Raw genomic sequence first — 15,499 nt, forward strand, 5'->3', positions numbered from 1 at the left:
CGGACTTTGTTTTACAGATATATTTGCAGGAACTTTCATGGGTTATTCTGATGGACATGATTACGCTGTTGATTCTGTTTCATTTTTTAATGACTTTCCTGTGGGCGGATTCATATTAGCCTCTTTGTTCACGTATGATGTTGGCACCTATAAAAAAAGTATAAATTTAAGAAAATAAGTAAAGTAGAAATAATAATAACAACAACAGTATGAGTGGGTAAACAATGGATTTCAAGTACTTTAAAAGCTTGTACTGTATATCTAGTATATCATTAAGGACTTAGGCTCTTACTGTATGCAATATTTCACATCCTTTCTTTAAAGAAAACTCAAAGATTATTGTTGAATTTTAAGCTGAAAATATTTGATGGAGACAGTACAGAACAAAGACAAAACTGTAAACCATACATGGGTGAGTACTAGGTGCTATCAATCAGTGAAATATCAATAGTCCCGGCTGGACTGTTGTAATGCTCTCTACATGGGGCTCCCCTTGAAGAGCACTCGGAGGCTCCAACTGGTCCAGAATGCGGCCGCGCGGGTGGTTATGGGCGCAACTCGTTGTGCCCACGTGACACCCCTCCTGCGCGAGCTGCACTGGCTCCCAGTGGTCTTCCGGGTGCAATTCAAGGTACTGGTCACCACCTTTAAAGTGCTCCATGGCATAGGACCCAGGTACCTTCGAGACTGACTTCTGCCACCAATAGCCTCCCACCGGCCAGTTCGCTCCCACAGAGAGGATCTCCTCAGGGTGCCATCGGCCAAGTTATATCGGCTGACAACACGCAGGGGGAGGGCCTTCTCTGTGGGAGCCCCTGCCCTGTGGAATGAACTGCCCCCGGAAATGCATAAGATCTCCAACCTCCATGTATTCCGCTGTGCCCTCAAGACCTGCTGTTCCGCCAGGCCGGGCTATCAATGTAATGATTTTAAATTGGGTGTTTTAAATTTGGGGTTTTAAATCTGAGCCGAAATTATTTAAAAATTTTAATTATTTTTAAATTGATGTCTGTCTTTGTGTTTTTAATAGGCTGTACACCGCCCTGAGTCCTTCGGAAGAACGGCGGTATAGAAATAAAATTATAATTATAATTATAATTATAATTATAATAATTATTATTATTATTATTATTATTATTATTATTATTATTATTATTATTATTATTATTATAGAGATAAACCCAAATTTTGGATGTGGCCCAAATCTATCTAATTTCTAATTACTGTGTTTCCCCGAAAATAAGACCCTGTCTTATATTATTTGAACCCTGAAATAAGTGCTTGGCCTTATTGCCATGTGCTCAAAAACCCGATTGGGTTTATTATCAGGGGATGTCTTATTTTGGGGGAAACAGGGTAGTATTAAATTCTACATCAGATTTACATCAAGGCATGCTCTTCACAATTTAAGCATTCTTACAGAGAAGGAATTCTTCTCCCCTTCTTCCTCCTGCAAAATAATTAACCCATTTTAAGGCATACATGTTTTATGTGTGCCTCACCTAACTTTACCAGAAAATTAGGCCAGTTCTCTTCACTCGGAAAAGCAGAACCTTAGGGTCATTGGCTGAGTTTCCTTGTTCTACTTAAACGGCTGTATAGCCTATCTCTGATGCATCTATTAAAGATGCATCAGAAGGAAAAGCAGGGCCTTTTTTCTTTGGAAGACCAAGCACTAATCACATCATCATTGAAATAAAGCAAGTACTTATTTCTATTTATTTATAGACTTGGTCGGATGGGTATTTTTATATACAACTCACTATCCTTTTATTGTCTTTTCTTTTTCCTAAATATGTTTTCTCCCTTTGCAATCCTCTCAGCAACGAGTAAATGGCCAAATAATCCCAGCACAAATTCAATTTTATCATCTTCATCTATTTTTATGACTAGATTTATTTAGGGTTCCTCAGATTTTCACAATGGATAAATTACTGTGGGTTTTGTTTTTACTTTTTTTCTTGCAAATTCTAGAAAACATTTCTTTCAATCTTTGCAGATGTTTAGACATGGTTTCATGCATGCAAAACTTGCCTTAACATTGCAAATAAAAGGGGCCAGTGATGAGAGCACCTTAATGTTCTAACCTTAATGTGAACATGTTTAGAGTATTCTTTCCATGTCTATTATTTCTTGGATTGTTTCTCTGACTATAAGCTACATTCAGTGTATCGATAAAAGAGAATATTTGTAGCATAGAGTTGAACTATGGAGTCCTTGGACTGATGATGTTACCTAGTTTAGTAATGAAACATCTGCAAAAAACAAAAACAAAAAAACACACCACCAAACTCAGAGACCATCAAGGAGCCCAAATTCAGTGTACCTGGACAGTTGCTCAAACACTACAAATTCCTTTCATTCTCCTCATAATTTCATCCCCATATACACTATTTAATATGCTCCAAACTGACCACATTTCAGGATGCACAAGAAGTGCAAGTGGGAAGATAAATTCTTTGACTTGAGAAGCTATGTTAGCAGACAGACACTCTTACTTACAGCTCTACAGAACTTGAATAATGCCTTTCTTGAGCTGCCAGTCTTTAATGTTGCAAGATGACAGTGCCATATTTGATTCAGTTGAGTTTAACTCCATTAAAAGGCTAGCCCAATATCTGTTTATAGGAAAATAACCTAAATAACTTGGTATTTCAGGAACGGATTTGATAGATGCCAACTAGGAAATTGAACAAGAGAGCAAAGTTAACGAGGAATGTTTAATAGGAAAAGAAAGAAAACACTATACTTCATTGAAAGATACGATACAGAACAAATTGTTAGTGAAGTTAGTGCAAGACTCAGCTTTGGGGACCATTTCAATCAATACTAATAAACAACCTTAAATTGGAATGTGTTCACGAAATTTGCTTATATTATTCAAAATTAAACCTCAGTATAGGCGATAATTTGAAAAATGATAGAATGTTCTCAATGATGGCCATAGGCCGGATTAGTAGAAATGATTTTCAGGGTTTGAAGGAATGTTGTTGTTCTTGTTGTTGTTCATCATCATTATCTGCCTCTTTATGATGGGCAGTAGGAAATGACAGAGAATATGTGATGCTGAAGAGGAAATCACCGTGGACTTCAGTCTTGCCTGTTTCTGCATATTTATTCTTCAATCTTCTAAAGATGCTTCCATACCTTATTCCAAGTTGGTATTGGCTATATGATAGGCTGAAAAGAATAGGCTGAAGAGAAAAGATGTTCTCTTTTCATTCTTTAGAAAGTCTGCTGGGATGGAGGAGGATTTAATTTAAATCTCTGATGATACAAAGCCTCATATTCCTGTAAAAGTTTGGGGTTTTTTTAGACTTTGCATGTTCACATTATATTTCAAGTGTTCGAAGCACCTACCGTATTTTTCGGAGTATAAGACACACCTTAGTTTTTGGGGAGGAAAATAAGAAAAAAGCTGATTGGCAGGTGGATCGGGATCCCGGAATACCCCCAATCAGCTGTTCCCAGAGGTGAATTTTAGCAACAGGTTCCTTGGTTGTGAGCTCTGTGCCTTGCTTTTTTTTTTTTTTTTTGCTTTTTTTTTTCTGCCTCTGAAACTTCTGGAACTCTGTTTCAGAAAAAACTTTTTTTCCTGCCTCTGAAAGCCTCCGAAACAGAGCTTCAGGAAAAAAAGCCTCTGAAGCTGTGTTTGGGGGTTTCTTTTCTGAAGTTTTGTTTCTGATGCTTTTTTCAGCCTCTGAAACCTCCATTTGAGAAGCTAGCCAGGGCTACATTCGGAGTATAAGACTCACCCAGATTTTCACCCTCTTTTTTGGGGGAAAAAGGTGCGTCCTATACTCCAAAAAATACGGTAAGTGCTAAATGCCACTTTTAATGCACATCTGCAGTATCAAGCTAACACCTCCTTTTTGCAACAGTAATGAAACAAACTATGAGCTTATATAGCGGGAACCAGTTCTCGGTTTCTATTACATTGCATGTACACAGGTTTGCTTTGTCCTGGTTCTGTTACCTAGAGAGTGTAATTAATTAAATTACAAAATTATAAACATAATTAAACCCTCTTTTTTTTGTCACAAAAAAAGAATATTCATTCGTCCAAGTTTTCCATCATTGCCTTTTGACCCTGAATATATTCCGTTTTTTGCAGTCAGGGCATTCATACACAATTCTACTTGGGAATAAACTCCATTAAATTAGATAGGACTTACTTTTACAAAAGATCCATGGTGGCGCAGTGGTTAAAATGCAGCATTGCAGGCTAATTCTGCCGACTGCCAGCAGTTTGATTCTCACCTGCTTAAGACTGACTCAGGCTTCCGTCCTTCCGAGGTTGGTAAAATGAGGACCCAGATTGTTGGGGGCAATAGGTTGACTCTGTAAACCATTTAGAGGAGGTTGTAAAGCATTATGAAGCTGGATATAGTCTAAGTACTATTGCAGTTGGTACATCTTGCCATAGTATGTGGTTACATCTAATCAGCTATTCATGATCTGCTAAAAGCTAAGTAGATTCAAACCTGGTTAGTATTTGGATGGGAGATTATCAGAAAGTCCATGGTCAATCCCTTTTCAGTATTGGGTTTAAGAAGAAGGTAATTCCTGATGATGCCTTAATCTGAGTTCTACCCCTGGTGTTCAATGGATTTATTTTTAATTGTGTTTTGGAATCTTTCTGAAACATCCTGACCTTGACTCTCAGTCTGACATCAAGCAGACTTTCTTCATAGGTAATCCAGGCATGCAAACTGTTTTGGATTCAAACCACTTCAAATTCAAAGCAATATGTTCTGAATGCAAAAGCCTCTTTTGAGTGCCAAGCACACTACCCAAAACAGGACGTTTCATACTCAAAATCAGATGTTTGGTTTGAATTTTAAAAGTTTTGCATATGCCTGATTAGGTAGATAACTGTAATTCTGAATTATTCATGTTCAATTTCAAATTAATTTAGTTATAGTATCCTCAAGGTCTTGTACTATAAAAAAACTTTTCCATTTTTTCCTCTAGTCATATCTAAAACCATCTGTTGGAACATAGAAAAATTGCCGTGACATTAGACCGTTATGTAGGTAGTGGCAAGCTGAAAATGATAATTTCTTTAGCAAAGCTGTGGTTTAATGACATAGTTTGGAAGAATGTATTTAAGATTATATAGCATAATTCAAGATAAGAGTAATTCAGAGTTTAATTAAAAGTTTTAACTTCAGAAATGGACATTGGATTCCTTTAAATGTTCAAATTATGAGGGGAAAAAACAAAAGAGAAATGTAAGAAGTGTATTACTTTAACTGTAGGATTTCTACATAATGAATTCCATATCGGTAACGTGCTGATGTCCAAATTCATGAATTGATTCATTTTATCCTTCCATTACTTTAAACCATCCCATTTGCAGAACCATGGATGCTGGGTTAGGCTATGCCAAAGGATAATTCTATCCCTTTGAGGAAGTCTTCCTTTCCAACAAGAGATAACATTCCATCAGAAACGTGTAAGCCTTCTGGGAGTCACTTGGGATTTTGCAACCCAGATACGATGTGCTAGTTAAAAAGCATTCTTAAAGTTGCCTATCAATTACTAAATAGGAACACGGGATCATTGATCAAAGTGTTTCCAATATCTTAGACCCATCTGGTTTTCCCGTTTCTATGATGGCCATTATACCTACATTTACATCAAGCTAGCTGAGTCAATACATACAATTTTCATGCAAACTTTTCTCCTCTTTTTTTGATCGTGCATAAACCTTCCCAAGTTGACTCCTGGCAGATGTATTGAACTATAACCAGCTGCAATAAGCAGCATTCCAGATGTCATATACCATAGTCCAGTAGGGAGCTGAAGATCAGCCTTGGCATAAAGGAGAGTTAGAACAAGCTTGAGTGGCTTTTGCCTTCCAAATTTAGCCATGGAATTTAAAACCAAGAGGGAAACTCCAGGCTTCCAACATGACTTTCTGCCAAAATAGTGCCAATCTTGGATCGCTTGAGCAAAGTCCACCATTTCCAAAGCCTATTACAACTGATTCTACATTGTGCACTGAGTATGTATCTCATTTCCTTTTCCCTCCCTCTCTCCCTCCCTGGCATCAGAGGCCAAGCAGTCTGAATGTCACTATGTAATAAACCTGATGCAAAAGATGTCAAACATTTCTAAACTACGTGGTGCGACTGCCTTTTCCAATAAATCAGGAAATCGCGTTTTGAAGTCTTTAAAGTCAATATTTATTTTTGTTAATTAACTGAAAGCGTAATGGGTCTGTCTAGTCTCTCTTCCAATACTCTGATTAACCAGTCTCAATTTCAGCGCACAGCCTGCAGCACTTCTATTTTTACCTCAGATGGAAGAGTCTTAAATTGCTTATTTTCTGTTTACTAAAGTCATCCTGTTTGTTCCCATGGAAACCGTGGCAAGTGTCACAGCTTAACTGTTTTATTAAATGGATTGAAGCCACAGCTACAACGTTTGAAAGGCAAGACCTGTCAGTCTTTATGTGTGGCTTTATGCAGTCGTAAAATGACATGCAACAGGAGAAACAATATAAATTTTATTTTGTGATATGTGCTAGAGTGCCGCAGCCTTCCCAAGTTGACACCCTGCAGATATATTGAACTATAACTCGCATCAAAGTATGGCACTCAAGGTGACTAAATATAGGAAGAGAAACATGAAAACAAAAGGGTGAAAAATACATTTAGAAACATTATATGAACCTAATCCAATACTGACAAGGAGCAGTGGTCAAGAAGACACTGTTGGAAGGCTAAAAATAAAGGTGTATCTTGACCCCTTTCTTAAAAGCAGAGAAATGTCAAAGCAACTGCAGATCCAAAGAGGGTTCCCTTGACATTTCAGGAACCACACAGAAGAAGACCTTTGGCCAGATGACTAACCAGCAGTCCATGGCATTGGGAGCTATCATTAGAAAGGCCTCCCCTGGAGGAATTAACATCCAGAATGGGTCACCACGAAGCAGGTGGTTCTTTTGGAGGCCAATCTCATGAACTGAGTGCCAAAAAGTGGTCAAGTCAACAGTGCAGATGATTCCTAGTGCGGTTATTGGGGTATCATCATACAGCAGACTGTCTCATTTTGCTGCAGTGCTTTAAGAGTTTATTCTGATGATAGTAGTCCATAGGCTTGACAGCTGTTATCTGGTTTTTGTTTTACTCTGGGCATCAGCCTAGACTCCCAGGCAGAGGAGGAGTCCTAAAAGTTACTGTGCTGTAAATAATTAAATAAGTAGCATGTTCTGGAAGAGAAAAAAAAAAACAAAATTCAGTCGATTATGTATCTATTTTTAAAAGCTAAATATAAAAAAAGTAAGCTAAATATAAATGGTACAGAAATGTGCCCTTTTTGCTGACTTCAGTGTCTGCGCTGGTCTTCAAAACCAAAGGGCATTTTTCCACATCTATTTTTGTGCCGTTTCACTGATGCTTTCTGCATGTTTTCCATCTAAGGGATGTGAGCATGGTGACAGGGACTCTTGCCATTGCTTTCATAGGCTGCACCAACAAAAGCACAACTTAAACCAGATTGCTGAGCCAGAGGGACAGTTGCTGCCATAGTTTTGTGGGGTGGGGGTTAAGTAACCTCAGTTAGGACTTGCCTGAAGTTTGTGGAAGGTGAACCGGCACTTGTAAGTTCCTACGTTTCTGCTTCTAGCCAGAACAGTCTACATTTGTGTGTAATGTGTGTGTGTGTGTGTCTTTATGTGTATGCACTGAGAAAGAGAGTGACAGCCTGGGATTGAGCACACTGGTCAAACAAATGCTTCCGTTTTTATCGAATTGAATACAGTTCTACATTTTTGACCACTCTGGCTTTGGCTGAAGCGTATCAAGATCCAACACCTGTTCCTGACGTGGTTTATTTTGACAGCAATCCCAGAAGATTCTGTGCATATATACCTCTGTGCAAATGACCAGGAAAAACCTTTCACGTGACCACTTATAAGCCTTTGGAAAACCATGTCTACCTCAGTGCTTTGGGGACCAAAAGGGCTTCATTTGTGGCATTGCCATAAATAAAGTTCTTAATCATTTGTATGGGTCTAAAGATGAAATACATTTCACTTGGTTGTTGATACTGAGTTTCTTCCCTGGTGGGATTCTACACATGTGTCCAAAGCTTTTGTGATGCCCAAAACACAATTGAGGGAGAAGCCACCATGCAAAATGTTCTGGAATGGAGCACACTGAGTTTGAATTGTCAGAGGGCACTCACAACAAAACAGGCGTGCCTGTATTTCTCTGATTGGTGACCATTTTGGAATCTCTTGTAGGGAAGTACCATAATTGGAACTGAATTATTTCCATAGAAACTTTTGTTGATGTTTTTCCCTCTTCTTTATAGGGTCTACCTTCATATGTAACACCCACATCATCCCAGTGAAAAATCAAGAAGGAGTGGCTATGATGTTTATTATTAGCTTTGAATATGCAACTGATGAAGAAAATGTGGAGTCTCCAGAGAAACTCAGCCAGATACTAACAGCCAAAGTTACAAATCGTAAGTATATGTATCTTTACTAGGGGTATCTCTGGGTAAGAGAAGTACAATTCTTGAGCAGAGGGTTGGACTAGAAGACCTCTGAGGTCCCTTCCGACTCTTGTTATTCTGTTACAATTAAGTAATGATCATAGCACATTCATTGGAAAGAAAATCTATGGAATGGAATGAGCACAGCTTATGGAGAAGTAGATGCTTTTGTTAACAATTCCTGGGTTCAATTATTATATTTACATTTGAAAAATATGTGCCATAAATTCAAAATGATTATTGTTGTTTAATTGTTCAGTTGTTGCTGTTCTTTGTGTCCTAATGGTTAATACTGACATATAAATGACTGCCAATATCTTAATAGTATTAATCATGCTTTCCTACAGATTCACATATACCGTAATTTTAAGCTTCAAATTCTGGAACGTTCATTTTTATGATAGCTTAATTAATTCTATTCAGGGATAAATGTGTGTCAACCAGTTCAAAGTGGGGACAACTTTGCCTCCAAATTAAACAAAATCCAAATTAGAGCCATAATGAGAGATAGAGTCATGGCCACAACATCCAAAGAGCTAGGTTTTTTCATATCCAAATTCTATATGACAGGGTGAGAAGAGGGAACTAAGAGCTGTAGTTTTGTAACTGGTATAAGCAAGAACGCTAACAAAAAAAAAACACCAATCTTATCCTAGGAATATAATGCTTTGGTATATCCTGATGTATAATCAATCGTATTAGTTGTGCTATTTGATTTCTGTGTGATTCCAAACTGCCACAACCCTTCTTTGCTACGCAGCCCTTGGGAACACAAGATATTATGCTTCTGGCTAGACACTGCAGACTGTGGGCTTCTGTTGCTGGAGGTTCATTTATTATGTGATTCAAATAACTGCAGTTTTATCTTTCACTTGGGAGGATCAGCAGGAAAGATTTTCCATCTGCCTGGAGCTGCTGTTCTACTCAGAAAGAAAGAACAAAAAGCCTCTAGCATCCTGAATCTCCTTCCTATCCTCCATTCTAGAAACAGGCAGCCTGATGCCTCCTGATGAATTAATGTGTACTGGCATTTCCACAGATTCCAGTGGGAGTTTTTTTTTCTTTCTTTTTTTTAGGAATGAGATAGTAAGTGACAAAAGGTTAACCGATTAAAAAGAATTACGAACAAAGGGAGAGGGGGGAAAAAACAGCCAAAAGGAAGTATTGTGCCGTAAGGGCTACATTTTAAGATTTTTTTCTTTAACAGAAAATGAGCAGAATTACATATCTGTGTAGCAGATACTAGACCTATTTGGAACAATGAGTTTGCCTAATACATATTATGGCTGCATCAGAAGGGGGTTTCCTGGGGCTTTCCCAGTGCGTTTATGGCCAGTCACAAAACAAAAAAAGTCAGATGGGCAAAGACACCAAGCGCAAGTCAATGCACACATTGGCCCCATAGTTACCCACAGTTATAATTAAGCCATAACATTTCTCTGCAAATGTGAGCTCCAATGCAGCATTGTGGATTTTGAACTGAAGTCAAGTTGCATATAGAAACTAGCGCTCTCCCTCTCTCCCTCCCTCCCTCCCTCCCTCTCATTTGAGCAATAGGACAGGAAGAGGAAATTAAAATAGCAATTCCATTGTTCTGCTTACTGGAGCAGGTCTCTATAGTGTGGGTTACATAAATGCCTTAGCTTAGCGAACCAAGACATTTAAGAGTATAGCAAAGCATCTTATACAATTTAGAATTCCCTTTGGTGTAGCCTGAACCTGGAGATCACTACTTTTAAGACAAAAATGGGGGAGGCGGAAAATCTTACCTTTCAACAAATACATTAATTTAGGGAAAATGGCAACAAAATGGAAGGAAGGTGTTCTATCAGTTTTCAGTGGTCACTGTCAGATAATGACCAAAGAAAACAGGACTGTATATGGTTCTTAACTTTCAAATTATATATTTCTGGCCCTGGATTTTGTCCTAAAGTATAGAAACAGTTGTATGAGCATTTGGATTCTGAAGTTTGAACAGGAATACAATGACACAGCGACATAACATTTGATACAGTAATAAAATTAAAATCTTTTAAGCTATCTTGTCTCCCAGATTTCCTAGCTGGAACATGTCTTGGAGATTCTCTACTTCTTTACTAGTTTTTAATTATCTAGTTAACTTTTCCGTTGCTATACACAATCTCAGGCAACTACTCTGACACCAAAATCAATAGTCCAGAACACTGATTACTAATAAATGAGCTAATAGCATTATCAAACCATCTAGAGGAGAGTGTCTAACCTTGGCAACTTTAAGACTTGTGGATTTCATCTCCTGGAATTCTGGGAGTTGAAGTCCACAAGTGTTAAAGTTGCCATGGTTAGACACCCCTGATCTAGACTAGAGCTTCAGCTAGTGAGGATATGGTCATTAAATGGTCTGGCCAGTCTTGCTGTAAATTTTGTCTGTGATTACTTTGATTGTGATATCTTCCTTTTGGATATACAGTTGGGGACAATATTTGAAGAAAACATTTATGAAATTAAAGGAAAGCAGAGATTAACTGGTATCCTGTGTAATATATAAACACAGATAAATAACTCTTTGATCTTGCAAAAATACTAAATGAAAGTTATCCAAGCAGAGTTTATTTATTTATTTATTTATTTTTATTTAATTTTGATTTATATGCCGCCCTTCTCCGGAGACTCAGGGCGGCTTACAATGCGTTAAGCAATAGGTTAAGCAATAGCCTTCATTCTTTTGTATATTTTATACAAAGTCAGCTTATTGCCCCCACAAACTGGGTCCTCATTTCACCTACCTTAGAAAGGATGGAAGGCTGAGTCAACCTTGAGCCTTGGAGAGATTCAAACCAGCAGAAATTGCAGGCAGCTGTGTTAATAACAGGGTGCATTAAACCACTGTACCATCAAGGCTCTTAGTTGGGGGAGAGCATCTGACAACCCTTATATAGTTGTAGACAGATCCAACTCAAAAAGCAATTATAATCAGATAACTCATGTACTAAAAAATAGATGCCGAACCGAAATGTTACTGAGAGAAAAATCATAGTTCTTCACCAAGATATGAACCTTTGACAATTTCATTTAAAACTACTTCATAATGTCACAATTACAATCTTGGTTTTGCGAATATAGATTTACTTTTATTTATTTATTTTTGCTTCACCTCTTTTTTCAACATTTCCACATGGCTCAAGCCAATAACAAAGCAAAACTGTGCAGCGCTATACAGATGCCTGAATCTAGATGAGCTGTTTTAATTGTGGCCCAAATTTAAAAAAAGATTTCCTTTTCGGGAAGTTTCATTACATTCTTTATTTTGATAAACCTTTGTTAGATTTTCAAATTTACCATTTTACAGATTGAAAAAGTGAACAGGATTAATTATTTAGTCATATGTTCTGCAGTAAACACTGACTATGGAAGAATCTTGGAGGAAGATATAAGGCAGTTGCTGACTGATACATTTTTCTGAAGCCATGAGTAGCTCATTCCTATCCTTGCTTTGCTTATTTAGTCACAAATCCTGCTCAGAAAAAAAAACTCCTTTAAATTCAAGCATTATTCACTTTTGATTACAGAGCATATGAATATGCTATGTAAGAAAGAAATTCTGGAAGAGAATAAAAGTGCGGGAAATGTTGCAATGATACGGTTAACATATTCATAAACGATTGTGTTAAACAGCCATTATAATCTATTACACTTGACAATAGATTTTTTTTTAGTTACTCCAAAAGTTATATAAAAGGATAGAACAGAATATTATAAAAATTTTGTGAGCCTTATGTGGCAAAATGTTATATTATTAATATTCTGCTTACTTGGTCTGTTTTATTATTTAGCATAGTACTTGGTCTTACAGATCTGAACTTTACATCAAAATAACCTGTAAATAATTAATCTCCCTCCACCTCATATTATGATTGATTCTAAAATTGAACATATATCTGGCTTCAAAAGCCTATCTGGTTAGGAATGCCTCAGGTTCTCAGATCTCCACCTATAAATGCAACGTGACGAGTGTTGTCCTTTGGATATTTATTGATTGTCCATCTCCAACCGTTTTTATCCTGTGCTGTTGAATATTGTAAACTGGACCAAGAAGCAGAAGCAAAAGAAGGTTACAGCAAATAAAACAGTTTCTAGCAAGTGAGAAAACATTGGCCCCAATTTTATTGGTTACAGGAGATAAGATCTCCATCCAAACTCTTTACAGGGACATCTTTATTAGTGGCTGCATAATCATTCACTAGCCAGCTGGGGAGAAAAAATAACCTCCCTAGATAGCATGAGCCAAAGTCATATCACAATACTGTCAATGCAGCTGGACTGGGCCTTAAACCTTCCCCTGCCGTGACCCATCGCTAGAGTCCCAAACTAGAATCACAGGTCACCCTTCCTCCTGTCACCATGGTTCTGGCCATATGCCTTAAAGCAGGGGTATTAAACTTGTGGCCCACGGGCTGTATGCGTCACGTGCTGGCCACCCCCACCCCCATTTTAGCAAAGGGGGGGGGAAGTTGCGATACATCTCGTGACAACAACGTGTCTAGAAGTGACCCTTAGAAATCCTACAGTCTAGAAAGAGAATATTCATATAATTTCAAAAGAACAAAGGGAGAGTTTAAATCAACCGATAACTTCTGAGGAAATTATGTTTGCCATTAAGCAGTTGAAAGTGGGTAAAGCTCCTGGGACGGATGGTTTGACAGCTGTTTACTATAAAAATCTACAGTTGGAAATGGTGGAACCACTTAAGAAATTATTTAATAATATACAATTTGGAGGAGGGGTACCTCCGTCTTGGAAGACAGCCTTTATTTCTTTGATCCCAAAGGAGGATCAAGATCACACGTATCCAAAAAATTATAGGCCGATATCACTTTTAAATACAGATTACAAGATTTTTGCTAAAATATTAGCAAATAGATTAATGACAGTTATGCAACAAGTGATTCATCATGACCAAACTGGTTTTATAAGTGGTAGACAAATGAAAAGTAATGTAAGGCAAATTGTTAACTTGTTAGAGAATTTGGGGAAGAACAACCAAGTCCCTGCAGTGTTAATATTTCTGCGGAGAAAACATTTGATCAATTGAACTGGCATTTTTTTATTGAAATTAATAGAAAAGATGCAATTTGGAGAATGTTTTACACAAGCTATTAAGGCAATATATCAGAAGCAAACAGCGCAAATAATAATTAATGGTGGTTTAACAGATACTTTCAATATACAAAAAGGAACAAGGCAAGGATGTCTCTTGTCTCCATTATTGTTTATCTTATTGCTGGAACTTTTGTTGAGTAAAATACATGGGTCAGATAAAATAAAGGGAATTAAAATTAAAATGAGTATAAATTACGAGCTTTTGCAGATGACTTGGTTGTTACTTTAACCCAACCAGCACAATCAGTTACAGGTTTAATGGATACAATTAATCAATATGGACAAGTATCTGGATTTAAAATAAATGCAGGTAAAACAAAGATAATAACTAAAAATATGACTATAAATCAAAAAGAAGAAGTAGAAAGACTAACAGGATTTGAAATAGTAAAGAAGGTCAAATACCTAGGGGTTTATATTATGACTTCAAATGTGAAATTATATAAGCATAATTACGAACCGTTGTGGCAAAAAATACGGAAAGAGATGGAAAAGTGGAAAAAACTACAACTGTCTTTGTTGGGAAGAATAGCTGCAGTAAAAATGAATGTTTTGCCAAGGTTTTTATTTCTTTTTCAAATGATACCAATACTTAAAAAAGATGAAAATTTGAAGGAATGGCAGAAGGGTATTAGTAACTTTGTTTGGGCAGGAAAGAGACCACGAGTAAAGCAAAAGATAATGCAAGATATATGTGAAAGAGGAAGTCTCAAAATGCCCAATTTAAGACTGTACTATGAAGCAGCTGCCCTTTCAGCAGTTAGTGATTGGATGAATTTAACAGAGGAAAGAATACTAAACATTGAAGGATATGGTTTGGTTTACAGTTGGCATGCTTATCTATTATATGATAAAAGAGTGGATAAGACTTTTAAAAGTCATATATTAAGGAATGCTTTATTGCGTGTCTGGAAAAAGTATCAATATAAATTAAATGATAAGTTACCAATGTGGACAGCACCCAGACACGCAGATAGAGAATATAAGTGTAGAGCAAAAACAAGATGAGATTATATATAAGGAGCTTCTTTATAAAGAAAGAGGCATACTACAATTAAAACCTATGAATCAATTAAGAGAAGAAAGAATAATTAAAACATGGTTTCAGTATGGTCAGCTGCAAGCCAGATGGAGAGAAGATCAAAAAATTGGTATTCAGCAAGAGGATGAGAATCTGGTAAAACAAATTAGAGACAAAGGTCAAATGCATATAAAAAGGTTGTATAATGCACTGGTTGAAATAGATTCAGAAACAGAGCTAGTTAAGGATTGTATGATAAAATGGGCACAAAATATTGGAGAACCAATAATGATGGAAACGTGGGAAAAAATATGGGTTAGAAATATAAAATTTACACAAGCCCAGAATTTAAGGGAGAATTTTTATAAAATGTTTTATAGATGGCATTTAGATCCTAAAAAGCTAGCCTGTATGTATTCAAGTTTACAACCTAAGTGTTGGAGATGTGATTGTGAAGATGCTACGTATTATCATATATGGTGGACATGTAAAAAAAATTAAGGCTTTTTGGATAAAAATATGGTGGATTATTCAAAATATTTTAAAGAAAAAGATAAAATTTACCCCACAATTTTTTTTGTTGGGCATAGTTACAGACTGTATGGTTATAGAGAGTAAGCTGATTTTAAATTTAATAACAGCAGCTAGACTTTTGGTGGCGCAGTACTGGAAGAAGGAAGTTTTACCTACGATTGAGGAATGGACGTTAAAAGTAGTGAACCTGGCAGAGATGGCAAAAATTTCAGCGTATTTGAAAGACCATTCAAATGAAAGATATATATTGGAGTGGAGAAGATGGATTGAATATATTCAAAATAAGTATCAGAC

The 15,499-nt window shown here is 36.9% G+C and overlaps 1 protein-coding gene across 1 annotated transcript in view; it reads left to right on the forward strand.

Moving 5' to 3' along the window:
• KCNH7 (potassium voltage-gated channel subfamily H member 7) overlaps positions 1-15,499 on the forward strand; it is a 345,986-nt gene that overhangs the window by 190,006 nt on the left and 140,481 nt on the right. Inside the window, exon 3 of the mRNA XM_070956966.1 lies at positions 8,326-8,481. Coding sequence (XP_070813067.1) covers positions 8,326-8,481 — 156 coding nt within the window. The remainder of the gene's footprint in view (positions 1-8,325; positions 8,482-15,499) is intronic.

This window comes from Pituophis catenifer, unplaced genomic scaffold, assembly GCF_029215685.1.
Source record: "Pituophis catenifer annectens isolate HBS135680 unplaced genomic scaffold, rPitCat1.0.hap2 SCAF_1, whole genome shotgun sequence".
In the NCBI taxonomy this organism is placed as follows: Eukaryota; Metazoa; Chordata; class Lepidosauria; order Squamata; family Colubridae; genus Pituophis; species Pituophis catenifer.